This window comes from Xyrauchen texanus, chromosome 18 (assembly GCF_025860055.1).
Source record: "Xyrauchen texanus isolate HMW12.3.18 chromosome 18, RBS_HiC_50CHRs, whole genome shotgun sequence".
Taxonomy (NCBI): domain Eukaryota; kingdom Metazoa; phylum Chordata; class Actinopteri; order Cypriniformes; family Catostomidae; genus Xyrauchen; species Xyrauchen texanus.
In genome coordinates, this window is record NC_068293.1 from 43,736,649 (window position 1) to 43,762,934 (window position 26,286).

General features: G+C 40.3%; 1 protein-coding gene across 2 annotated transcripts; it reads right to left on the minus strand.

Moving 5' to 3' along the window:
- Nucleotides 1-24,583, minus strand: LOC127658914 (conserved oligomeric Golgi complex subunit 3-like). 2 transcript variants are annotated; one of them, XM_052148480.1, is made up of 23 exons: nucleotides 24,381-24,583; nucleotides 23,503-23,649; nucleotides 23,220-23,281; nucleotides 21,620-21,785; nucleotides 21,244-21,318; nucleotides 21,057-21,149; nucleotides 17,028-17,153; nucleotides 16,871-16,951; nucleotides 16,710-16,753; nucleotides 14,316-14,442; nucleotides 12,974-13,065; nucleotides 12,724-12,863; nucleotides 9,814-9,974; nucleotides 9,508-9,610; nucleotides 9,315-9,421; nucleotides 8,784-8,873; nucleotides 7,674-7,794; nucleotides 7,488-7,576; nucleotides 7,222-7,356; nucleotides 6,967-7,042; nucleotides 3,415-3,542; nucleotides 3,197-3,295; nucleotides 1-1,470 (listed from the first exon to the last, which is right to left on the minus strand). In XM_052148480.1, the coding sequence occupies exons 1-23, from the start codon at nucleotides 24,552-24,554 to the stop codon at nucleotides 1,444-1,446; spliced, it is 2,463 nt and encodes an 820-aa protein (XP_052004440.1). In that variant the 5' UTR covers nucleotides 24,555-24,583; the 3' UTR covers nucleotides 1-1,443. The 2 variants fall into 2 exon arrangements, with proteins under 2 accessions (XP_052004440.1, XP_052004439.1); XM_052148479.1 differs by having other exon boundaries at nucleotides 2-1,470; nucleotides 9,315-9,424; nucleotides 24,381-24,582.
- Nucleotides 24,584-26,286: the final 1,703 nt, after the last annotated feature.

The following is a 26,286-nucleotide window of genomic DNA, read 5'->3' on the forward strand; positions in this document are numbered from 1 at the left end:
AACATTATATTTGTATGTTTTATTTGCCAACTGCTCTCCAAACGAGTTTAAAACTGATTCAAAGAATTATTAGTTACATAAATCATCATCAGCTACTTCCCTGCGATTACACAGCAGAAGCCGAGGCATCCGAAAACACATTGAAAAGTTCTTTTAGTCGTCAATGTTTGGCGCTGAGATTGAAGATCAGACAGCAGAGCTGTTATTAAAGAAAAAGGAAATGCCAGAATAATAACGCAGGAGAAAATGAGGAGTTATATCCACCATAAAAGCCCCATTCAAAAAACAGAACCACATAAAAATCAAAAGAGATCATTTCCATAAAAGCTGCTTGAAAGATTTGAATCAATGTTTAATACTGTCCCACGAAACAACTTGACCAGATCTCATCTCCACATCGCAGTCGGAGAAGTGACTGTGTGAGCATGTATGAAGCAGGACTGGAAGAATATTATGCACAATGTGTAATAAACTTTCAGCTCTTTAGTTCAGAATAATGATTTACATTGGGGTTAAATTACATTCACAGCAAACAGTACAAAACATGTCATTCCTGTCAAAAAAGGAAGTCAATTATTTATGCAATAGTACCCCAAAACCCAAACCCAACCATTCAATCACCATAAAAGTAGTCAATATGACTTGTGCACTATCCAAACCAACTGAAAGCTTGTATGAGGAACAGACATTTCTGGTCATGTGACACCAGAACCAACGGCGTTTGCAACATTTTTTGAGATTTGAGCTTTGACGGATTTTCAGTGAATAAACACTTAAATTCGTGTCTGTTTCTCACACATAGCTATCGTATATCTTCTGAAGACTTGGAAAGCAGCACATTTGAATTCATATGAACTGATTTTATGTTACTTTTGGAGCTGGACAGTCGTGGTCACTGTGAACATTGTTATATGGAACAGAGCTGCCTGAACATTCCTCAAAATAACCCTTTAAAAAGTTCCAGAGGGAAAAATAACAGCATATGGGATTGGAACAACATGAGGGTGGGTAAATAATAACAAAATGCATTTATTTGTAATAAATATGTTTTATGCACATCTTGTTTCCTTCACCTATAAAAGGCATTTCCCCTTTTGTCTACATCAATTCTCTGCACCACAGCGCCACCAAGTGGACATTACTCGTCTCTGTTCTGAATGCCTGACCCGACACTATCAGCACTCCAGTCTTTCTGCCCACATATAATTTCAATCTGAACAAGATGGATCAGAATCAACACAAAAAGGAGGAAACGAAAGAGTGACCATCAAGCAACAGCAACAGAGCGTCACACTGTTATTGCCGAAAACCTCAAAGACTTGTTTATCTCCAAAACCTTCTGGAACGTTCAGGACGAAGCCCTCACGGAGGGGTTCTGGTCTGGTCTCTTCGATCAGTGTTGCCGTGACCAGAGGACGGAGGAACTTCAGCGTCCAGCGCACTTCACTTCACCGAGAGCAGCAAACTTATCTGGACAGAGACGACCAAAAAAAGAAATAATTTCTATTGATCACGCTGACATGAACATACTTGATCTGACTGGTCAATAGTTGGTTATGACTACATTCACATTATAGCATGCTTACTTGTACCTTGTTGTTTAAAGTTTAAAGTGTGTAATTTATCATTTAAGCACCGTTAGTGGCACCAGATGGAATTTAACACACCTATATCATAACTAGTAACACCTCACAATAACACATGAACTAACAATGAACAATATTTGTCCAGCACATATTATATCTGCTAAATGCCGTTACGCTCATTATTGATTTAGCTTTTTTCATTTCTGAGTTCAGAGTTGTTTTGGTATTTTTTCTGGGGCTTAAAAAGTCAAAAAAATGTCCCGTGGTGTAACGGTCTACAGACGGTATAAAAAAAAAAAAAAAGAAGTCTCATTAAAAGCTGAAATTCTGGAAAGAAAATAAATGTTGGCGTAAGTGGTTTTAAATCATCTTAAATTATTATTTCTTACAAAAATATTAAAATCTGAAAAAAAAAAAAAAAAATTCAACAACTTTTGTCACGTGACAAAAAATAAATAAATAACAACAACAAAAATCAAACAAACATGAAACCGAGAAATTTCGGCATTTTTATGACGACACAAAGTTGTTTTTTTATATATATATTTATTTTTTATTATAATTTTTTTTGCTTTTACTTTGAAAATTTATTTTAATACCTTTTACTTGATGGTTACACCACCTCACATTTTAAAAACTCATTAAAATCAATTAATTTGGTAGAAAATGCCATAATTTTTATTAATTTTTTAAACAGATCTTTAAACAATTTCACATTTTAATCATCTCTGATCATGTCAATATCAGATAAACACATTTTTGACATTAAAGTTGTGTATTGTAACATTAATAAATGCCTTATGAATAATAAATGAACAATCGTTTATTTGTAAATTAGCCAATAAATATCATTGTTAGTTCGTGACACCTAATGCAGTAAAGGGACAGTAATACAAATGATGTCATTATTTACTCACCCTCATGTCATCCCAGATGTGTATGACTTACTTTCTTCAGCAGAACACAAATTATGATTTTTAGAAGAATATCTCAACTCTGTAGCTCCATACAATGCAAGTGAATGGTGATTAGAACTATGAAGCTCCAAAAAGCACATAAAGGCAGCATATATGTAGCCCACACGACTCCAGTGGTTTAATCCATGACTTCAGAAGTGACGTGATGGGTGTGGATGAGAAACAGATCAATATTTAAATCCTTCTTTACTATAAATCTCCACTTTCACTTTCACATTCTTCGTCTCTCGTATTAGGGCTATGCGCACTCTTCAAGCATATTGCCACCTACTGGGCAAGGAGGAGGATTTATAATATAATTGATCGGTCTCTCTTCCACACCTATCATATCACTTCAGAAGACATGGATTAAACCACTGGAGATTACGTTTATGCTGCATTTATGTGCTTTTTGAACCTTCTGAGTTCTGGTCACCATTCACTTGCATTGGTGGACCTACAGAAACTCACACACATCTTGGATGGCATGAGGGTGAGTAAAGGATAAGAAATTGTATTTTTGGGTGAACTGTCCCTTTAACTAATGTCAACAACAGAATCTTATTATGAAGTGTTACATAATAACTCGTATCGCCTCTAACTACATGAGTGTATATTAGAAGTACAAAGCAGTAATAATGCGCACAACTGCACCTGCTCCATAGATGGGCATGCGATGATCTGCAGATCCTCTCCGCTGTACTCTTCCTGCAGTAATGCATGCAGTCGCTGGAATACCTGCTGAATGTTGTTCTGAAACATGACGCAGCCAATCACATTCACTGCAGGTGTGTTGTCATTATATCATGCTACATACAGCGAGCGAGCGTCGCATTATATGCAATTAAACCCAAGATTGGAGCGATACTCACCCTGACCGGCTTGAACAGAATGAACTCTGTGTCTCTATTGGCCAGATATAAAGACATGCTTTGTAACGTGCCGGGCAGCTTGTTTTTCATTATTCGATATGTAGCCATCACAAGGTCATTTATTTTGGCTAAAAAGGAAGCGGAAATGCACCGTTAGCTTTAAATAAGTGTAGAAACGTTCAAATAACAAACATGGTCATGCATCTTTCTGATTCAAAGCAGCAAATTACTTCATGTCCGGATCATATTTCACCCCAAAATCAGGTTGAAAATGAGGCTTGTTTTTAGCACCATTGACATTTTCGGCACTGTGACAACATTATTATAACAATTAAGCAAATTCCCTGCATTTCCCATACGGCAATAAACAAATACATAAATAATGATTTCATGATTATATGATTATATGTCTTGTCAGCTTAATTGAATCCATTTATGTTGGGACAATTTAAGTATTTTTGCTTGGATTAAATGAAACCACAGTGACTTGTAGTTCCCATCATGCTTTGCACAAAACTGGATGGCGAAAGTACATGTTGAAAATCAGAGCTGGACTAGGAAGAGAAATCGGCCTGGGGTGTTTCATATAATCTGACCCAAAAGTTGTGCGGGGGGGGGGGGTCATATCGCGTCACCGTTTTGTGGTCCGTTCTGCATAACGCGGAGGCTCATTTTAGCTTATCGCGGAGCATTCGGCCAGTTTCGTGACCGACCCACTGATGGCCAGTCCGCCCATGATCGGCACCAAAGTGCGTCGGCCCACCGGGAAAATGCCCGGTATTCCAGATTACCAACCCAGCCGTGATGAAAATTAATAACTAGGGATGGGAGAATATGGTTCTCACGATACAGTTCAATATACGATACGATATCATCTCGATTCGATAACATATAAATGACCAAGTATGGCAGAAACTGACATTTTTGGCGCAAAATGCACATTATAATTTCTCATCAAAATAAAGTTATTTTATGCTCAAAGTTATAAAATAATAGTGTTTCTTATATACCTTTCAAGATCACTAACAAATGAGACTTTGAAAAGAGTGAAAGTATAAATATATTTATTTTATAATTTGTTTGTCTTGATTGTTATAATCACATTTAAACTTTTTAAATATATAACAATTCTACTTTCAAACAATTCATATTATTTATTGATACTGTAAGTATAATGATTAATATTACTGATTATTATTTATTTGTACTCTCTGTAAAAAGGTGTATTAAAGGTTCAATATGTAAGATTGACAACAAGCGTTTGAAATGGGTACTGCAGTCCAAATTCAAAATATTGGAGACTTGTCTGCCCCGCCCCAGACTCGAAGCTCATGTGGGTTGCCAGAATGAGCCAAACTGAAAATGACTCCAATATTTATCCTTGTTTACTACACCTCTGGTCATGGTGGTTTTTAGATGGATGGCGAAGCGGAATCTGTTATCCGCTGACTGTCATGGCTGCGAACTTGTTCATTATCTGGCAACCCGGCGGTGTCGAACTACTATTGGTGAGTGGGCAGTGGGCGGGATCACACAGGCCAAAACATAAACCGAAATTCCGGCCCGGAATGGAAACTTCAAAGTGGAATATACTAGCTGTAGCATTGATATCGGAGAAGCCAGTATTTCAATTTAGCATGTTTCCTAACTCTCTAATGACATATTATGGTCATTTTATGATTTAGTAGAGTACAAGTATTACATATAGCACCTTTAAATGAAAGGGAGTGCGGGATCTCATCTTTGATGGACACACATTACACGGATGAAATGGTCTGTTTTAATCTCAAGCGCTTGTAAACAAAACAAGCTGGTATTCCAGTAATTACATTTTTAAGAGCTAAATTCAGGCACTTTAAGCACTTCAAGGATCTTGTGTGAATCTTGTAAACGAGCCGAGCCGATACTAAATGTGACGTCAAAATCCTGCAGATCACTGATCGGTCAGAGAGAATCGTCACTAGCGGCGTCACTGGATTTTCGACACGGGACATCAACCCGCTAGTTTTAAAGTTAGCAACAGTGATAGTAGTATCATTTGTTCACGTGACTTTGGAATTGTAAAAAGAAACGGCTGTGAGCTAAACCACGCCGTGGTCAATAAAGGAGGTGCAGACGTTCCTCTCGTTAGCAATGAGCTAAACGATAAAGTCTCTCAGGAAGTGTCTCAGCTGTTGGCCGCACACGGCTACCACCGGACCTCCCAACAGTGTAGCGAAAAGTTAAAAAAAACTGAAGTGACTACAGAACCATCAAGGAAAAGTGGAAGTGGTTCGGCCAAATGGACGCTATCTAAACCGGCGAGCAATGGGAGGGAGAGTGCGCTGGACTGGCGTTGATGGAGGATGGGACGTTTTGTTACGTTAACTCGATACTCTGCTTGATAGCTTCACTTTATTTAGTTGAGCAGCTACTGGAAGCTTCTAAAACAACCAATTTAACTGTTACACTCGTGTAAAATCACCATGAACAACTGCTTTATGCAGCACAATGAGCTAGCAGCTAACAGCTAGCGCTTGTGTTATTGTTTATGGTCAGTAATGTTTGTGTCACGTTTAAGATGATGTCACGGCAGTAGAGGCGGCGTAACTATGACGATCAGCCTATAATCCCGCCCACATTGAGGCGGTGCTAAACTGCAGTGGAAAAGCAAGCTCAGAAAAGTAAAGCGAGTCGAGTCGAGCCGTAGAAAAGTGCCAATACATAACACTAACAAATCCAAATGCATTTACGCAAAAAGCTTGAGTCCAATTTACTTGAATTTCTCTAGCGGCTTGTTGTGTAAAACCACTTGACACTGCTTTTTTAAGTCAATCCAACAATTATTTTATATTGTAAACAGCCTTTAATGTTTGCTGATTTATCTACTGGTCTGGAACATTCAATGCAGTACAAATTGTGGGTCTGTGTATCTCAGCGATTATTGACGCTGACTATCACACCTGGAGTTGCGAGTTTGAATCCAGGGCGTGCTGAGTGACTCCAGCCAGGTCTCCTTAGCAACCAAATTGTCCCGGTTGCTAGGGAGGGTAGAGTCACATGGGGTAACCTCCTCGTGGTGGTGATTAGTGGTTCTCTCAATGGGGCGTGTGGTGAGTTGTGTGTGGATCGTGGAGAGTAGCATGAGCCTCCACATGCTGTGAGTCTCCACGGTGTCATGCACAACGAGTCACGTGATCACATGCGCGGATTGACGGTCTCAGAAGCGGACGCAACTGAGACTCGTCCTCCGCCACACGGATTGAGGCGAGAAACCGTGCCACCGCGAGGACCTACTAAGTACTGGGAATTGGTAATCCCAATAAAATATACAGTACAAAATGACAATTACAGTAACAAGAATCACCTGTGAGAATAATTACAGAATTCACATCAAGTTAATGAGATTTTGACAGGGGAAAATTTGCTTAGTTGTCATGAAAATAGTCTCACAATGCAGAACATCATCCCAAATTTTCTCTAAATGTCTCTAAATTTGAACCAGATCATTCACTGCAATCAAACAGCAAATTATGAGATGATACAAGAAGAAAGATTTCCTTGTCGACTCACCAGGCTGTGCCCACGGCTGCTGAGAGAGATTGTACGTTGGTCCTCCTTGAACAGCCATCGTTTTTAGAGCTCCTACCTGTTATTACAGAAATATATGAACCATGAGTGCTCAAGACTGCTCAAGCACAAGTTTATCCCACTAACCAAACCTTCTTTAAACTAGAACCACTACACTGATCCAAATTGATTCGCACTTTAACTGTGCCACCATCCACATTTACTGGTTTGCCAACCCAAGATGTCCCCGAGTTTCACCTTGGTGAGAAATTCTTCCAGGTTGCTCACAAACATGTTGGTCTGCTGCTGTATGAACTGCTCACAGCTGGACTTGAGATGCCGATCCACGTCCTTCTTTGAGTCGATGTAGTGCTCTTTGATCTCAGGTGTGCCCTGGTGTGAAAGTAACAGTGCATGATGAATCATTCAAATGCAAGACATAAATCAGACGAGAGGGGTTCGGGACATGTGTGAGACTTTGAAGAGCCACTAAATCAAATGCATCGATGAAGCTAAACAGTTACCTCCAGTAAAAACTCCAGGATGGCATTGTGACTGTTCAGCCGGAAGAATTTGGGCACAACCATCGGGTGGAACATTTTGAACGCGGCGTCTGGGAAGAGAGCAACAAAAAAAAGAAATGTTGCTCTGCCATCTGGTGTTGCTTCAGTGATATTACACACAGATCATCAACACCTCACAATCAATACCTCTGGTCTTCTTCAAATCCAGAAAAATCTCTTTAATGGCGAAGTCGGCGTGAAAAGGTGCAATCTGTTCTCTCATGATGAGCAGATGTTTGATGAGGAAGAGCTGCGCATCGATCGGAGTCTGTAGACACAACGCAAACGTTACGAGAGTTGAGATGCAGGGACTGAACTGAGATCTGTACAACCTTAAAGGGACAGTTCACCCCAAAATGAAAATTCTCTCATCATTTACTCACCCTCATGCCATCCCAAAATGTGTGACTTTCTTTCTTCTGCAGAAAAATATTTCAGCTATGTAGGTCCATACAATGCAAGTGAATGGTGACCAGACATTAGAAGCTCCAAAAAGCACATAAACATAGCATAAAAGTAACCAATATGACTCAAGTTGTTTAATCCATGTCTTCAGAAGTAATATGATGGGTGTCAGTGAGAAATTTATCAATATTTAAGTCCTTTTTTTACTATAAATCTCCACTTTCACTTTTTAACATTCATGTTTTGTTTTTGGCGTGTTGCATTCTTCATGCATATTGCCACCTGCTGGACAGGGAGGAATGTATGGTAAAAAAAGTTAAAAGACTTAAATATTGATCTGTTTCTCACCCACACCTATCATATCCCTTCTGAAGACATGGATTAAACCACTGGATTCGTATGTGAAAGTGAAAGTGTAGATTTATAGTAGAAAATGACTTAAATATTGATCTGTTTCTCACTCACACCTATCATATCACTTCTGATGTCATGGATTAAACCACTGGAGTCGTATGGATTACTTTTATGCTGCATATATGTCCATTTTGTAGCTTCAAAGTTCTGGTCACCATTCACTTGCATTGTATGGACCTACAGAGCTGAGATATTCTTCTAAAAATCTACATTAGTGTTCTGCAGAAGAAAGTCAGTCACACATCTGGGATGGAACCTGAACCGTGCAATACACAATATTGGCTCGCTGTACTTCATTTGTAATGTTGCGTTAGTACAAAACGATTGTTAACGCTTAAACGGACGTTCCTCCCACTTTGCCCATAAGGTGGCATGGGACTCCACTGGGATTATACCACTGTACTTGTGCATGCATACGGGTGTACTGAAGGCCTTTACCTTGTTCTTGTGAATGACATCAGAGGCTTTGAGGAGCGACTGGATGCAGCCAGATAGTGCTTCCTGTGACAGACCCTGAAACACTGACCTCTACAGGACAGATAAAGACAAGATAAAGACACAATAAAGATCTGATTTCAATACAAGCACAGCATATGTAGCAAAATGCTAATTAGTATTGAATATCATTTCAACTTATCCCTCAGCTGTTGTTGCTTTTTAAATAAAGGGAATAACGGCTCGAGTAGCGCACTTGGGCTAGCATTACCAAAGCAGAAATGTCTAATCATCCTCTTTGAGGTGGAACTACACTTCAACCTCTGGTTATGCATTAACAATGTAATTCCTGTGCAGTCTAGTTCATGCCAACAGTCCTTTTCTGGGTCACTTGTAATGATTGCATAATATTAATGATATTAATGATAAAGGAAATTGGTGGTATTTTTGATCATTTTGAAAACATAATATTCATGCACAGATCTCTGTCGATTAAGAACAGGCAGGAAACAGCTGACGTGCTGTAACACTCACGTCTATACAGCGGTAGAGTTTGGACAGGCACACTAGCGTGCGTCTGACAGTTGGGTACCACATGCCGTGCAGATCTGCTGGAGAAACGCTGCTCTGTAATCGATGATCTACTGGGATAAAAACACACAGATGCCGCGTGACGATGCCGTCGGTACATAAGAACGTTTTATTGAGTGCCAGTAATCATACACACCCAAGCCGATCTTTTTATTGTCCGATTCCTCCAGCTGTACGTTAGAGAAAGAATTGTTGGACGTCAACTTCATCTGCTCCTCTTTCAGACTCTGAGCGATTTTCTACAATTGATGAAACAGCATCAGTCAGATGAGACCATCGTGTATAACATTACATCATCAATAGTTGCGAACGTATATTTCTGATGATTTGTTTATCATGCTTTTTCTACTGGACTGCATATATTGTTCTGACCTTGCGAGACATAACATTGGATTAATCACCCAAACAAGCTCTCAGACATGTAAACAATGGCTCATTTTACCTCCATCATCTCCAGTTTGTCGGGGTAGGCCAGGTCTCCTGGTGCAGGGTTGTATCCAGTGATGTCAGTCTGGATGTATATGTGTGTTCGGTACACCAAACGCTCCTGAACATCCTCCAACATCTGCTTCACGACTGCGTCAAATGCTGCCAGCTGCAGCGCTGCAACAAAACCACCGATCACATGACGTTGTTATTTTGATTAGATAATCAACTAAAGCATCATGTCGCCATCTTCATACGGTACCTTGTTCAAAATAATAAAGCGTGGCGGTCTGGGTATCTCAGCGTGTACTGATGCTGACTATCACACCTGGAGTCGTGAGTTTGAGTGACTCCAGTCAGGTCTCCTTAGCAACCAAATTGGCCCAGTTGCTAGGGAGGGTAGAGTCACATGGGGTAACCTCCTCGTGGTCGCTATAATGTCAGGGCGTGTGGTGAGTTGTGCGTGGATGACACGGAGATGCCACGGAGAATAGCGTGAAGCCTCCACACGCGCTAGGTCTCCGTGGTAACGCGCACAACAAGCTACATGATAAGATGCGCGGATTGATGGTCTCAGACGCGGAGGCAAATGAGATTCGTCCTCTGCCACCTGGAATGAGGTGAGTCGCTACTATGCCGCCGCCGCCACCACCACGAGGACTTGTAGCGCTTTGGGAATTGGGCGTTCCGAATTGTGGAGAAAAATACTGTGCTCCCGTTTCGGTTCAGTTTACGATTCTTAAATTAAGCCTAAATCAAGAAAGGTTTAGACTGAATGTTTTATTACTATCATTATTACTTTTAAGAAAAATGCAAAACATTTCAAATTTAGTACCGTTATTAAAAGTGCGATATGATCCATCACGGATGTACTGGGCAGGGCAATGGTGACACCAAAATGGATCAATAATTAGATTTGCAGAGAATTAAGAATCAAGTTAGATTGTCTTGGTCTCTCTTACACATCCATTTAAAGTATTTTCTAAAATAGTTTCGTCTCTGATTGTGTATAAATACATATTTGATGGAAGTGCATGCTTATCCAGTTAAATAATGTCCCTACTGAAAACCCTACTGAAATATACTGATGAAATCAATTCAGACATGCATTTCACAGTACATTACAACACACACTCCGCATTATATAGAGTAGATTAATATAACATTTCCCAAATGCATATTCCCCTATTGCTCATTAAACCACATCTGGTAAAATATATAATAAAAACCCTTCATTTGGGTACCAGGTGTGTTCTGGCCATGTTTACAGTTAAAAGATTCATGTTATGCACCAAAATAAAATCTCTCATCTTCAAGATGTTTGTTCCTTTAAGGGGGGATCATTCCGGTCTTACAGGTGAAACTCGAAAAATTAGAATATCGTGCAAAAGTTCATTAATTTCAGTAATTCAACTTAAAAGGTGAAACTAATATATTATATAGACTCATTACAAGCAAAGTAAGATATTTCAAGCCTTTATTTGATATAAATTTTGATGATTATGGCTTACAGCTTATGAAAACCCCAAATTCAGAATCTCAGAAAATTAGAATATTACATGAAATCAATAAAAAAAAGGATTTTAAATACAGAAATGTCGGCCCTCTGAAAAGTATAATCATGCATATGTACTCAGTACTTGGTTTGGGCCCCTTTTGCATTAATTACTGCCTCAATGCGGCGTGGCATGGATGCTATCAGCCTGTGGCACTGCTGAGGTGTTATGGAAGACCAAGATGCTTCAATAGCGGCCTTCAGCTCTTCTGCATTGTTTGGTCTCATGTCTCTCATCTTTCTCTTAGCAATGCCCCATAGATTCTCTATGGGGTTCAGGTCAGGCGAGTTTGCTGGCCAATCAAGCACAGTAATACCATGGTCATTGAACCAGGTTTTGGTACTTTTGACAGTGTGGGCAGGTGCCAAGTCCTGCTGGAAAATGAAGTCAGCATCTCCATAAAGCTTGTCTGCTGAAGGAAGCATGAAGTGCTCTAAAATGTCCCGGTAGATGACTGCGTTGACTCTGGACTTAATAAAGCACAGTGGACCAGCACCAGCTGATGACATGGCTCCCCAAACCAACACAGACTGTGGAAACTTCACACTGAACTTCAAGCATCTTGGATTGTGTGCCTCTCCATTCTTCCTCCAGACTCTGGGACCTTGGTTTCCAAATGAGATGCAAAATTTGCTCTCATCAGAAAAGAGGACTTTGGACCACTGAGCAACAGACCAGTTCTTTTTTCTTTAGCCCAGGTAAGACGTTTGACATTTGAAGCCCATGTCCAGGACCCGTCTGTGTGTGGTGGCTCTTGATGCAGTAACTCCAGCCTCAGTCCACTCCTTGTGAAGCTCCCCACACATTTGAATGGCCTTTTCCTGACAATCCTCTCCAGGCTACGGTCATCCCTGCTGCTTGTGCACCTTTTTCTTCCACACTTTTCCCTTCCACTTAACTTTCTATTAATGTGCTTTGATACAGCACTTTGAGAACATCCAACTTCTTTTGCAATTACCTTTTGAGGCTTTCCCTCCTTGTGGAGGGTGTCAATGATGGTTTTCTGCACAACTGTCAGGTCAGCAGTCTTCCCCATGATTGTGAATTCAACTGAACCAGACTGAGAGACCATTTAAAGGCTCAGGAACCCTTTGCAGGTGTTTAGCTGATTAGAGTGTGACACTTTGAGCCTACAATACTGAACCTTTTCACAATATTCTAATTTTCTGAGATTCTGAATTTGGGGTTTTCATAAGCTCTAAGCCATAATCATCAAAATTATATCAAATAAAGGCTTGAAATATCTTACTTTGCTTGTAATGAGTCTATATAATATATTAGTTTCACCTTTTAAGTTGAATTACTGAAATTAATGAACTTTTGCACGATATTCTAATTTTTCGAGTTTCACCTGTAAGAGGGTTCAGTACCGTTGTTTTGAACGTGATCTTCCAGCATCTCAATCTTCAGGATGCCACAGAGTTCGGATAGCGTCTCCAGATGAACGACATGGATGATCAGAGGCCTCAGAAAATCATACAGTGACAAACACAGTTTCTCCAGGAGCTCGCTGCAACAGAAACAGCAGATCAACATTAATAATGACTGTTATAGTAATATATACAAGCACATAAACAGTGTGACTGTATCAGCTTACGGAGACGTGCTTGTGGTACTCACTCCAGTTTAGAGGTGCGTTTGGAGAAGAACTCACTGAAAAGCTGATGCTCGTCTTGACAAACATGGACCATGAATGCACAACCACTGCGCATCTGTGACAAGAAATGTCAACTTTAGCTTAACATTATAATAAAATATAAAATGTTGGACAGGGATATGAAAAGCTACACTGGTAACAAGACTGTACTGTAAATGCTGTTTCTATCCTCCTGAGACCCGAGCGTGACTGCTGTGTGCATTTTCCATTTTTATTTGTAACTAGTAGCACCTAATAAACATGCAACAATGTTCAAATAAAATGATCCATTATAAATGGTGAATCTATGCACTGATGATCATCGTCACATGTGTGTCAAACATGTTGAGTGATCCAAACATCATCTGCAGCCTGAAACTGAACTTTTGATCAGATTTTAGGAGTGAACGCACTTAACTGCATAGAGAGCTATAGGATGCTCCCTATTTAGTGCATGACTTAACCTCCAGTGTGCCGTCTGTCTGCACTGGTCTCAGAACAGTTATAGGAGAGCTATAGGATGCTCCCTATTTAGTGCATGACTCAACCTCCAGTGTGCCGTCTGTCTGCACTGGTCTCAGAACAGTTATAGGAGAGCTATAGGATGTTCCCTTGCTCCCTATTTAGTGCATGACTCAACCTCCAGTGTGCTGTCTGTCTGCACTGGTCTCAGAACAGTTATAGGAGAGCTATAGGATGTTCCCTTGCTCCCTATTTAGTGCATGACTCAACCTCCAGTGTGCTGTCTGTCTACACTGGTCTCAGAAAAGTTTGAAATGCACCTTATTTTCATTATAACTCCATATAAAGCCTCTTAATGGCCCATCTGTCTGGTGGCAAATTGTTTTTTAGTTTTTTTCTTCTCCCCAATCTGTAACGCCCAATTCCCAATGTGCTCTAAGTCCTCGTGGTGTCGTAGTGACTCGCCACAATCCCGGTGGCGGAGGACGAATATCAGTTGCCTCCACATCTGAGACCGTCAATCCACGCATCTTATCACGTGACTTGTTGAGAGCGTTACCACGGAGACGAAGCGCATGTGGAGGCTCACGCTATTCTCCGCGGCATCCACGCACAACTCACCACACGCCCCGCCCGAGAGCGAGAACCACATTATAGTGACCACGAGGAGGTTACCCCATGTGACTCCAACCTCCCTAGCAACCGGCCCAATTTGGTTGCTAGGGAGACCTGACTGGAGTCACTCAGCACGCCCTGGATTCAAACTCATGACTCCAGGTGAGATAGTCAGCGTCAATACTCGCTGAGATACCCAGACACCCTGGTGCAAATGTTTTTAAGAGACGTAGAGCGTGAGCGGCTCACCAGAGCGCAGTGATCCTTGCTGTTCTGGCTGGTGAGGTCTGTGATGGAGGAGTTTATACTGGGGCTGAGCAGAACTTCTCTCTGGTCCAGGTAACACTGGTGAATCTCATCCAACAACTGCTGATACCTACAAGAGATGCAATAACATGATAGTTCACTCAAATCATTTATTAGCCCCCTTGTTGTGCCAAACCCGTATGACTTGCTTGCTTACGCAGAACACAATAGGAGAGATTTTGATAGAGATGTGACGCGTTTACTTTCAAACAATGGAGGTCAATGGGGTCCAAAGTTTTCAATCTTCATAACGGACATAAAGGCAGCATAAAGGTAAACCACAGGACTAGTGTGTTTGAATCCATGTTTTCTGAAGCGATACGGTCGGTTTTGGGTGAGAAAAGGACCAAAATGTAACTCCTTTTTCACTCTTAATCTTGATATCTGCGGTCTCCTTGGTGCAATCATGATTTGAAGCTTGAGTACACTAGACCTCGCGCTTGATGCCAAGATTTATAGTGAAAAAGGAGCTACATTTTGGTGCATTTCTCACCCAAAACTGATCATATCGCTTTAGAAGTCATGGATTAAACCAGTTGAGTTGTATGGATGAGAGGTAGACCAGCATATCAATTCGGTGCCGATATTGCTTTTGGGAACTATCAGTTATTGGCAAAAATCTATACGTTTTGTTTTTATTCCTGATTAACTACCATGTTGTGATTTGTAATATCTAAATATTTCATAATTTACAATATTCATATTTTTATCCTCAGTTCCAGTCATATTTTGTTATTTTGATTAGATAATCAAGTGTCCTAAATTGAAACGAGGGCACACTAAGACAAATGTGACTATATGGTAATGTGTCCCATCAGCACATACTGTACAATGTGTCTCCAACTGCATATGTTGTGAATAATAATAAACCTCCTTCCTCATTAAACAGAATCTGGTGAAATATAGTCACAAAGCCCTTAAAGGGACAGTCCACCCAAAATGGACAATTCTCTCATCATTTATACCATCCCAGATGTGTGACTTACTTTCTTCAGCAGAACAAAAATGAAGATTTTTTAAAAGAATGTTTCAGCTCTGTTGGTCCATACAATGCAAGTGAATGGGTGCCAAAATATTGACACTCCAAAAATCACATAAAGGCAGCATAAAAGTTATCCATAGGACTCTAGTGGTTCAATCCATGTCTTCAGAAGTAATATGATAGGTGTGAGTGGTGGTGGCGTAGTGGGCTAAAGCACATAACTGGTCATCAGAAGGTTGCTGGTTCGATCCCCACAGTCACCACCATTGTGTCCTTGAGCAAGGCTCTTAACTCCCGGTTGCTCCGGGGGGGATTGTCCCTGTAATAAGTGCACTGTAAGTCGCTTTGGATAAAAGCGTAAATGTGTGGGTGAGAAACAAATTCATATTTAAGTCCTTTTTTTGCTTGAAATTCTTCTACCTGCCCAGTAGTGGGCGATATGCATGAAGAATGTGAATCACCAAAAACACAAGAAGAATGTAAAAGTGATCTGTATCTCACCCACACCTATCATATCACTTCTGAAGACATGGATTAAACCACTGGATTACTTTTATGCTGCCTTTATATGGTTTTTGGAGCGTCAACATGTTGGCACCCATTCACTTGCATTGTATGGACCAACATAGCTGAAACATTCTTCTAAAAATCTTCATTTGTGTTCAGCAGATGATAGAAAGCCACACACATCTGGGATGTCATGAGGGTGAGTATATGATGATGAGAGAATTTTTATTTTTGGGTGAACTGTCCCTTTAAAAACTTTATTGACCAATCGTACATCAGCTATCCCTACAACTATCCCTTTAATTTGGTGAATATATAAGCTACAATAAAGCTTAATTTGGTCAATATTTACTTATAGAGCTCTGTAATGGAACCAAGTGTCTATCATTTTAAAATAAGTGTCCTTTATGTGTTTTGGGCTTGTTTAAAGTCCCACATTATGCATCAAATCTTTATTCTTTTGGTTATTATTGGAATTTTGGTAGAACTTTGGGATTTTATTCATTTTGGACTATTGTAGCGTCTGTTTCCTTCATAGTAAGAAAACATTTTTTAATATTCTTTAAATCGATTATCGGCCTTTTCCACCACCACAGTTATCCGAATCAATAAAATCCACTGTGGGTCGACCTCTAGTATGGATTGTCCTTTTTGGAGCCTGAACATGTTGGACCCTATTGACTTACATTGTGTGGAAATATTCACATCATGTCTTCACCAAAACATCTTTGCTGTTTTCCACATATACAGAAAATCATACGCGTTTGAGAGGCGTACGGATGAGTAAACAATGACAGAACTATCATTTTGGGATGAACTATTCCTCAAGAAGTAACATTATCACTCACTCGGGAATCTTTTCAGATCGCTGTTCAACTTGCTCAATCAGCCTCTGAAGCATAAAAGAGTTATTGCAAAATAAGTACAAAATAATACAAATACTTGCATGCATTACTCATTTAAACCAGCGTAAATCCAGTAAAGAGAGCTGGTGTCAAATGATACGTACTCGAACTTTAGGTGCCGCCGCTCTGAACTTCACATAGTACAGCGTGAAGGCGTTATCAGCGTTAGGAACGCCCATCGGGTCCTGAACGGGTGATATTCAATCAATGAAGAAAGCGTTTTACCCAAAAAGCTGCAATCTAATAATGAGCAAGAGTTACCCGTTTAGTGAGCTGTCCGGTGAGGTTCTGCAGGACGTTGACAGTGTGGCTCTTGATTAGATGCATCGCTTTGGACAGACACTGTTTGAATTTGGTGAGATAGACGGGGTAGTCTTTGAAATTGGGCTGAAAGAAAACATCATTATTAGACACAATAACATCAGAACAAGAATTCATGACATCCGACAGCCAAAACAGTGTTTCAACAATCAGCTGTTGATATGATCCCCATCATGTGACTGTGTAAAGAGTGTCAATAGACTCATTTCACGATCCTCTCTTGTCTGGCGGAAGCGTTTAATTAGTGAATTAATCTCTTCAACTCCACAACATGTGAACGCGCATGGACCTTCCTCAATGTTTCGTCGAATATATCGACTTCTGAGTTGTCTAGAAGCTCGAACTAGGTGTCGTTGGACAGCTGAGATCCTGATGTATAGCATTACATCATCAATAGTTGCAAACGTATATTTCTGATGATTTGTTTATCATCCTTTTTCTACTGGACTGCATATATTGTTCTGACCTTGCGAGACATAACATTGGATTATTCACCCAAACAAGCTCTCAGACATGTAAACAATGGCTCATTTACAGAAAACAACCTAAGGTAAGAGCTGATATAGAGTTTGTGGCTATTTGGGACTTACAGAAGCAGCGATCTGAGCAGACATGAGAAGTTTGTCTTTATTGTCTTGCAGAGATCATATTTCACTTTGTGAGTCTTTTGATAAACACTCAAACTGAGGTTTCACGACAACAAAATAAACTACACAGTCACATTTCTGAGAATAAGAGCTTTCGTTTGATATATTACATAAGTGCTATATGAAACACATTTATATATTTATATTTATGGCTAAAGCACAGGGCTGTTAATCAGAAGGTCGTTGGTTCGAACCCCATGGCCACCACCATTGTGTCCTTGAGCAAGGCAAGAATGCACGGACAACTTCCACTTTTAGAAATGTTCGCAAACGGGTCGAACATGTAACATCAAACAACTTGTGACGTGGTTCAGAGAATGTCGTTTATTGCCTTCATGTCCCCAGAGGCGAAACATTCTGACAAAACACACATTTTTTGGAGATTGAACAAATTAAGCGTCCTCACAGAGGAAATATAGGACGATGCATCCTCTGGGAAATGAATGATCTTTCTTTGAGTTGTTTTCTTTAGACTGAAACTATTTGAATTAATTCCTCCTTGATTGTCCATGTATAGAATTGCACACGGTTGGTTGTTGTGTATGTGAATATGTATTAGGGCTGCAACTAACGATTATTTTGATAATCGATTAATCGAACGATTATTCGGCGATTATTACAATGATTAATCATTCGCTCTTAACCGATCATTCAGCTTGTGTCCCGACTTAAATGTTTGTATTAAATGGATTTACTAACAATAAAGAGGACAAAATCATCTTTTAAAAACTACTTTTTATTAAGTTTAATTCGGTAAAGAAATTCACTGCAAAAAATCACATTGTGATCGAGTGTTTTTGTCTTGTTTTCCATTTAAAAATGTCTAAAAATCCTTAAAACAAGAAACATTTACTTGAGAAGCAACATATAAGATATTTAGACTTGCTTTAGGAGAATGTATCTTGTAGTGTATTTTGTATATACACGTGTATTTTTCACTTAGTTTTACTTCTGCGAGTGCAGTAAAGACAAAATATACTAATATTCAACATTCTCCGATAACAATAGTTTCTTCTGCATTATAGCCGCTAAAGTAAATGTACCTTGTTTTAAGAGTTTTATGTATTTATTTATGGAAAACAAGCCAAATCAAAAACATATTTTGTCGGCGTGTATAAGGGGGTGAAGACTTCTTCTCTCTCACCTTTCTGTTCACTTTAATCCATCTTTAACTCACTAAAACACACAAACTCTCTCTTGTTAATAAAGCTGTGTATTGCCAATGTTCTTCACGATAAGAAACACACAGTCACACATATATTATGATTCAATAAGTCAAGAGCAATCACGTTATAGTCCAGCTGCATTAAGTGTGTGCACTCAAGGGATGAGCGTCCCGGGACAGAGTATGTCTCAGCATATCTCCCCCTCAGATCGGGACATTAAAGCACAGGGCTGTTAATCAGAAGGTCGTTGGTTCGAACCCCTCGGCCCCCACCATTGTGCCCTTGAGCAAGGCACTTAACTCCAAGTTGCTCCGGGGGGATTGTCCCTGTAATAAGTGCACTGTAAGTCGCTTTGGATAAAAGCATCTGCCAAATGCATAAATGTAAATGTAGGTGCTGACCGCAAATAAAAATGCCAGTTAATTACTTGATCTGCTTCTGTATTATTAGTATTTTAATAAAGCTATAACACATTAAATATAAACTGCATTTAAGATGTAACGCCGGGGTGTTTCCTTTAAAGACGCTCGACACACAAGTTTTGCTCCGGCTCCATTTATTCCACAACGAGAGTGCTTCTGTATTTACTTATTTTGTACTTTGCGATGTACATCCGCTGAAGCTGTTTGGAAAGTTCAGAGTTCATCTGTGATCTGTGTAATTCTTCCTCTCATCAGTCAGGTGTGAACTGCAGTGCTGCTCTCATCATTACAGTTTAATGCGATCTCGTGTTACGTTAGATGAGATCAAACGACTACTCAACAATGTCGATAACGTTGACTAATCGTTTCAGCGCTAATATGTATTGTGGTCTATACTAGAAAGAAATTGTGAATGAAAGAAAAACTCATTATGTATATACTGCATGTACAAGCAATGTCTCTTTGGATGTATAAAACTGTGTTTCTGACTTTTGATCCAGTGAATACTGAATATTAAAATGTTTACGGTAAATCGCAGGTGTGTTGCTTATCGGTATTTAGCACTTATGAAGTTTCGCTACTGATGTGGCACTTTTTGCATATCTTTTGCTCTGTTGGGGCCTCTGTGTTAATACATTCCAATGAGGTTTTTTCCAATTTATTTTAACTTTTGCATTCTTTTTTAATCTACGCACCTGGACAATCGGATAATAATTTTTTAGAACTTGGGCTGGTGTTTGGTGTAGCATTGCTTGTTATACTGCTTATACGTTTACATTTCTTCATAATTACCAAAAGGTGGCGCTCATTTGCGGCACGGAGGTTTTCAAGACTTATCTTGTTATTTTACATTTACATTTATGCATTTGGCAGATGCTTTTATCCAAAGCGACTTACAGTGCACTTATTACAGGGACAATCCCCCCGGAGCAACCTGGAGTTAAGTGCCTTGCTCAAGGACACATGGGGATCGAACCAGCAACCTTCTGATTACCAGTTATGTGCTTTAGCCCACTACACCACCACCACTCTCCACATTTTGTGTAACATAACTGCAAATGTGAAGGAGTTTTGAGAAAAGTTCAGTTTTTAAGCTTTCAAATGGTACCACACATGAGTGTATCCGGGGACTTTTATTTTGTAATCCTAAATGTATTACATGCTCCTGGCTGCCCTCGGAGTTGAAGAGGTTAAAATGAATTAGTTCAATATTGCTCGTTCAGAGCCTGGGTATTTCAGCTAGTATTGACGCTGACTAGCACACCTGGAGTCGTGAGTTTGAATCCAGGGTGTTCTGAGTGACTCCAGTCAGGTCTCCTAAGCAACCAAATTGGCCCGGTTGCTAGGGAGGGTAGAGTCACATGGGGTAACCTCCTCGTGGTGGTGATTAGTGGTTCTCGCTGTCAATGGGGCGTGTGCTAATTTGTGCATGGATCATGGAGAGTAGCATGAGTCTCCACATGCTGCGAGTCTCCACGGTGTCATGCACGAGTCACGTGATCAGATGCGCGGATTGACGGTCTCAGATGCGGAGGCAACTTAGACTTGTCCTCCACCACCCGGATTGAGGAGAGTAACCGTGCCACCACGAGGACCTACTAAGTAGTGGGAATTGGCATTCCAATATTGGGAGAAAAAAGGGAATATATATAGCCCAGCTCTAACTAGAACAAGAGGAGAATACTGCAGAAATGTACAAAATGAAAAGCTTTGATATGGCAAACATTTGCTTACATGTGATGAAATGTATTCTATGCATTCATCTAGTTTGGAAAGCATCGGTATAAATCCCTCGCTGTTCACAGATACGGTTGGCGAGTTCAGTTTCTGCGACAACAAAAGGCATAAAACGGATAGTTGTCGTTAAACAGATGACGTCACACATGAAAAGCACATCTTGGAAAGAGCAGCAAAGCATTACCGTATTTATGTTTTCCAGTTCGTTGAAATATGAAAGTTTCTCTTGAATGCTCTCAGCTAGATCCACCAGCTCTGACTGTTGACAGAGAGAGAGAGAGAGAAATATTACAGTAGATGTAAATGCTGTTATTCGGACAATTTCTCCAAACTGAATGATTCTTAAAGGGCGTTCACACTAACACTGACTTGCCACAACTGAAGCCATTCATTGACCATTTGCAGCATTACAAAACATTTCAAAAGGCTTTAAGCCTTGATCCAAAACATTACAAACTTTACAAAAAGGCAAAAGGTTCAAGATAAGTCAATCTGATGTGCACGTTACAAAATCACGGCCCGTCACAAGTATTTCAGTGAGGTCAGAGGCACATACAGACCTGCTCCTTCAACAGCTGTTCGCAGGCTTCATGAAGTGTTCCAGTTTTAATGGACACAAAGAGATACTGCTTCTGTAGAGAGTCCAAGTGCTGCAGAGCCGTGTTGACATCCGTCAGAATGGCGTCACACTGCTCCTGATAGCCGTTCAACACATCTCGAGTCGTCCTGTGGGACAAAACACAATTCCTTCCGATTAAACATCAGCTATTGAAGTGGATGCAAAACTAGGAGGTCGGTAGGGCTATTGCTATAACCATCCAAACCAATCATTTTAGCTGGCTCTGAAGACAAACTGTGGAAGCTAATCCACACAATCCCGATCGTCTCATCCCGCAATCTTGTGTTTCACGGATGGAAAAAGTCAGAATGGTTTTGAATGACGGCTGAATAAATGATAGCATAAATGTTCATTCTTAGGTGAGTGTCCCCAATCGGCCTGATGAGGCGCGCGAGGGATAAAGGAGGCCGGTGACGATGGTTCGAGAGAGAGAGAGAATTACGGGCATGTCTGTGTGTGTTTATGTGTTTTGGTTTTGAGTTTCATTAAATATTATTTATATTGACAAGCCGGTTCTCGCCTCCTCCTTGCCCATCCTTTAACAGTGTTACATTGGTACCGAAACCTGGGAAGGAGGAGGGATGCCCGTCGCAGTGTCCTCGACACTGCCGTCCACCCTGGGGTGCGCCGCTGCCATCTGCCGGGTGACGGAGTAGCCCGACCACCCGGATGCGGGGCCGTTGTCCACGGGGCAAGTGGGGACTGGATACCCCGACCGCCTGGAGCGAGGGAGCCGCTGCCGGGGGCGGAGGAGTGCCCTGCCGTCCCCAGAGACGCGGAGGGGTCGAGGGAGACCGCCGTCCACGAGGGGAGGAGGGAAGAAACGCCCCGACTGCCCGGAGCGGTAGGGCCGCTGCCAGGGGCAGAGGAGTGTCCCCATTTGCCGCCAGAAAAGCGGAGGGGCGTTCTGCCCCCTGGGGGTCGGAGGTTTGACTCCGGTTGGCCCGGGGTTGGAGCGGCTGTCGTCTGCCTGAGTGTGGAGGAGTGTTCGAGGACCACAGGACGGTACATCAGAGAACCGGTGAGTGAGCTTTTTTCTCTCGCTCTCGCTCTCTTTCGCACCGTGTTGGCCTTTCCCCTCGCCTGTTTAGTTTTTTTTTTAAATATAAATAATATTTAATGTAAACTTAAACCAAAAGCATAAACAAACACACACACACGACGGACATGCCCGTAATTCTCTCTCTCTCGAACCATCATCACCGGCCGCCTTTATCCGACCCGGTCCCGCCCCCCTCCACTCCACAGTGAGATATTATAGATTAACATTGCATGGGGCACCATGTGACGGCATTTTTTATATGGTCTAAGATCTGTTTTAATGTCAGTGGTTAAAGTGTTTCAGTATCATTAATCTGGTGTATATAGATGCATAGGTTGCATCGATGGAGCGGTCACCTGGTACCTGTTAACGTTACTCAGTGTTGGACAGGATGGGCCAAAAAGAACTTGAAACATGCCCCCTTAAAATTAGCACTTCCACCACTAAAAACACCGCTAATAAATATGACACTCATGTTAATATCTATCCAACCACACACCTGTATTTAGCAGATTCATCTTGATCCATCCGAGTCTGGAGCTTTGAGAACCAGCTAAAGAACTGCCACACAGATGATGATGTCATTAGTCACATGATGATCCAGCGGAACCACAACAAAAAACTTGAGACAGTCAGAGAAATGTTTCATTCCATAAAGACCTTTGAGGAATGACTAGATGGGTTCATTCTTTTAGACCTGAACTTTATTAAACAATTAAACCATACAGCTGTAAATGACCTCAACCTCATAAATATTTCTCTTTCAATCTGTGATGTCACACCTGTTGAGCGGTCTCTATTCTTTCATTCTCCAAATCCAGCATTTGGAAACCCTGCAGAAGAACGTCCTCGGTGGACGCTGGCAGAGTCGTAGTGAAAGATGAGCGCAGAGAACGAGACGCCAGACTGCAGATGTCCTCAATAGGGAGCTGATGGGACATTTACAGTGCAGAGAGTTAAAGGAGGACTGAATGAACATTCAACTAAAAATGATGCAATTGTTCAATAATGTTGTTCTAAACCTTTTTGTAGTTTTGACTGCAGCCACTTTCCATACAAAGGACCAAATACAGACAAAAAAGACATCATAAAAAGCACCAAATATCTCCTTTTATGTTCCATGGGAAAAGTAACAGCAGAAGGGTTTGGACCTACATAAGGGTGAGTAAATAATAACAGAACTACAACTGGGGGATTCTCACTAAATCTGCCAATAAAATCTCCTGGGCTGCGTTTCCCAAAAGCATCGTAAGCGAAGTAGATCGTAGAAACCAGGACAGTTTTTCCATTTCAGAAGTTTAATATTCTAGTAAATATGAGCCTCAGTCACCATTCATTTTAATTGTATGGAGCAAAGAAGCAATAGAAGTGAATGGTGACTGACGCTGGCAGTCTCGTAGCATTCCACCTAACATCTCCTTTTGTGCTCCACTGAAAACATGGCGTCATATTTTGTAACAACATGAGCATGAGTAAATAATAACAGAATTTTATCGTGGCGTATTAATATAATCATAACCCACTGACGTCACTTAACTAGCTAGTTTAGTGTTTGAAAATATGATATGAGTATCACAGCTCAAAACTAGCCTCATTAAGTGGAGTGATTTTAAACGTACTCCATTTGTGCAGTTAGCTGTCAGGCTACAGCTTCACTTACTTCAGATGGAATCGGAGTCACTTCAGCGGCGGCGCGGATCTCAAGAATCGAGTCCGTCTGTTTGTCGGTTAACGGCGCCATTGGATCAGCTCGCTGGTCCCAGTGAAACAGTTTCTCTCTAGTTTCTTTCTCAGTGAGATCTGAGTAAGGCTGTTCTGTGAGAGACGCCATCATGACCAACAACACTCTACGTCATCAGAACGGACGCTTCTTCCTGGTTGGGCGGAGTCAAGACGGAGGTAACCAATCAGCGAAGCGCTTCGCTCAACCTCCGTATTATGACTTCACGCTAGCGCCATCTTTGATTTTTAATGGAAACGAAAACGAGGCTGTGAGGGATAGACTTACGGTCTCTTCAATGGCACGAACTGTATAAAGCTCCTAGATCACATTTTTTATATATTATATTTATATATAGATTATTTGTATACTGAATGTCCGTTTCAAGATCCAAAAACACTTTAAACTGCAGTGCATCAATTTTAAAAAGTTACTCAGAGGCCCTTAGAGGACAAAAATATCAGTGACAAAAACTGCCATAGTAATATTATGTATTAATATTATGTCCATTTTCCAGTGAGTTATTCTTTTTTAACCAACTTCCATTATCATAACTGCCAAATATTCATTAATTTTCAGGATTCAATCCTTTAAATGACAGTTTGTTTACATAATGTAAACAAAAATAATATTTTCCATAAAAAATGTTTAAAAAATATATATATATATATATATATATATATATATATATATAATAATTATTATTATTAAAGTCTGTGATATGTCAAGTATTAGCCACAACATTGATATTGATGCGTTATTTATTTTTTTGTGCAGTGTCAGATTAAACAAAAAACTAACTTAGGACCGGTGTGGGCAAAAAAAGGTCAGTGTCAAAAAACTCCCATACAAATATTATCTATTATTATTATTTTCCACTTTCACTGACTTTTTTAACTAACATGCATTATCATAACTATCAAATATTCATTAATTTTCAGGATTTAACCCTTTAAATGCCAGTTTGTTTACATAGTGCCACTGTTGTTTTTTACAAACACACACACCTCAATACACACATAGAAAACACACTCTGACCTCCATATCAACACACACAATTTTATCTGCAGAATTTATTCAGTTGTCCTGCAGTGCTCTATAATACAGCAAACAGAGAATAGGACAAAAGCTTGTATTTGCTCCATAGTCTATACATGAGAAAATGTGCACCATCTGAAGTCATTTTGAAGCCAGGACTCCGGAATTAAAGCATAATATCATAGAATTAATGATTTTGTACTTTAATGGCACTGGGATCAAATATTAGTTTTAAAGGGTTTCAATGGGGACATTTTAGTCCTGAAGGTTGCGGTTAAACTGCAGTTTTTTAACTTGCACAGTCAAAAGTGTAAGCTCACCAACTCATTCATAATTTAATAATTAAGCTTTTTAAATTAATAGTAAAGAAAGACAAAATGAAGTATTGAAATGTTGAATAATGGTTGATTATTATTAATTAAAATGATTGTATAGTCCCAGCAAACAGAACGTTTCCCTAAAATTAGCATTTGGTTCCGGTTTCGTTAAATTAATGTTGCAGGGAGTAAAATAACTTACACATGCAGAAATTGTTTGTGACAAAAAAATATTTAAAACTCTGTTAATCCTGTAATTAAAATATATTCATTTTATACATGCATTGACCAGGCAGCCAAGGTAAGGCTCTACCCTGAATCGCTCAACCAAGAAGCGTTGATCGCCCAACGCAGAGCCATATATAGAGAGAGAGTTGCGACAACTCCATTGACTCCAATGGAACGTTTTTTTTTTACAGCAATGGCGGCTCGTGGAGCCTCTCAATAGTTCCCGGAAGTAGCAGCAAACACATGCCGCGCCGTAGAGATGC

Bases quoted from the DNA above. Each gene is read 5' to 3' on its own strand.
- LOC127658914 (XM_052148479.1), bottom strand. From the start codon at position 24,554: ATGATGGCGTCTCTCACAGAACAGCCTTACTCAGATCTCACTGAGAAA. The intron at 16,754-16,870 runs GTACGTATCATT...TTTATGCTTCAG, and splicing joins CGGCGGCACCTAAAGTTCGA to AGGCTGATTGAGCAAGTTGA. The intron at 13,066-14,315 runs GTGAGCCGCTCA...TTCTTGTCACAG, and splicing joins GCAAGGATCACTGCGCTCTG to ATGCGCAGTGGTTGTGCATT.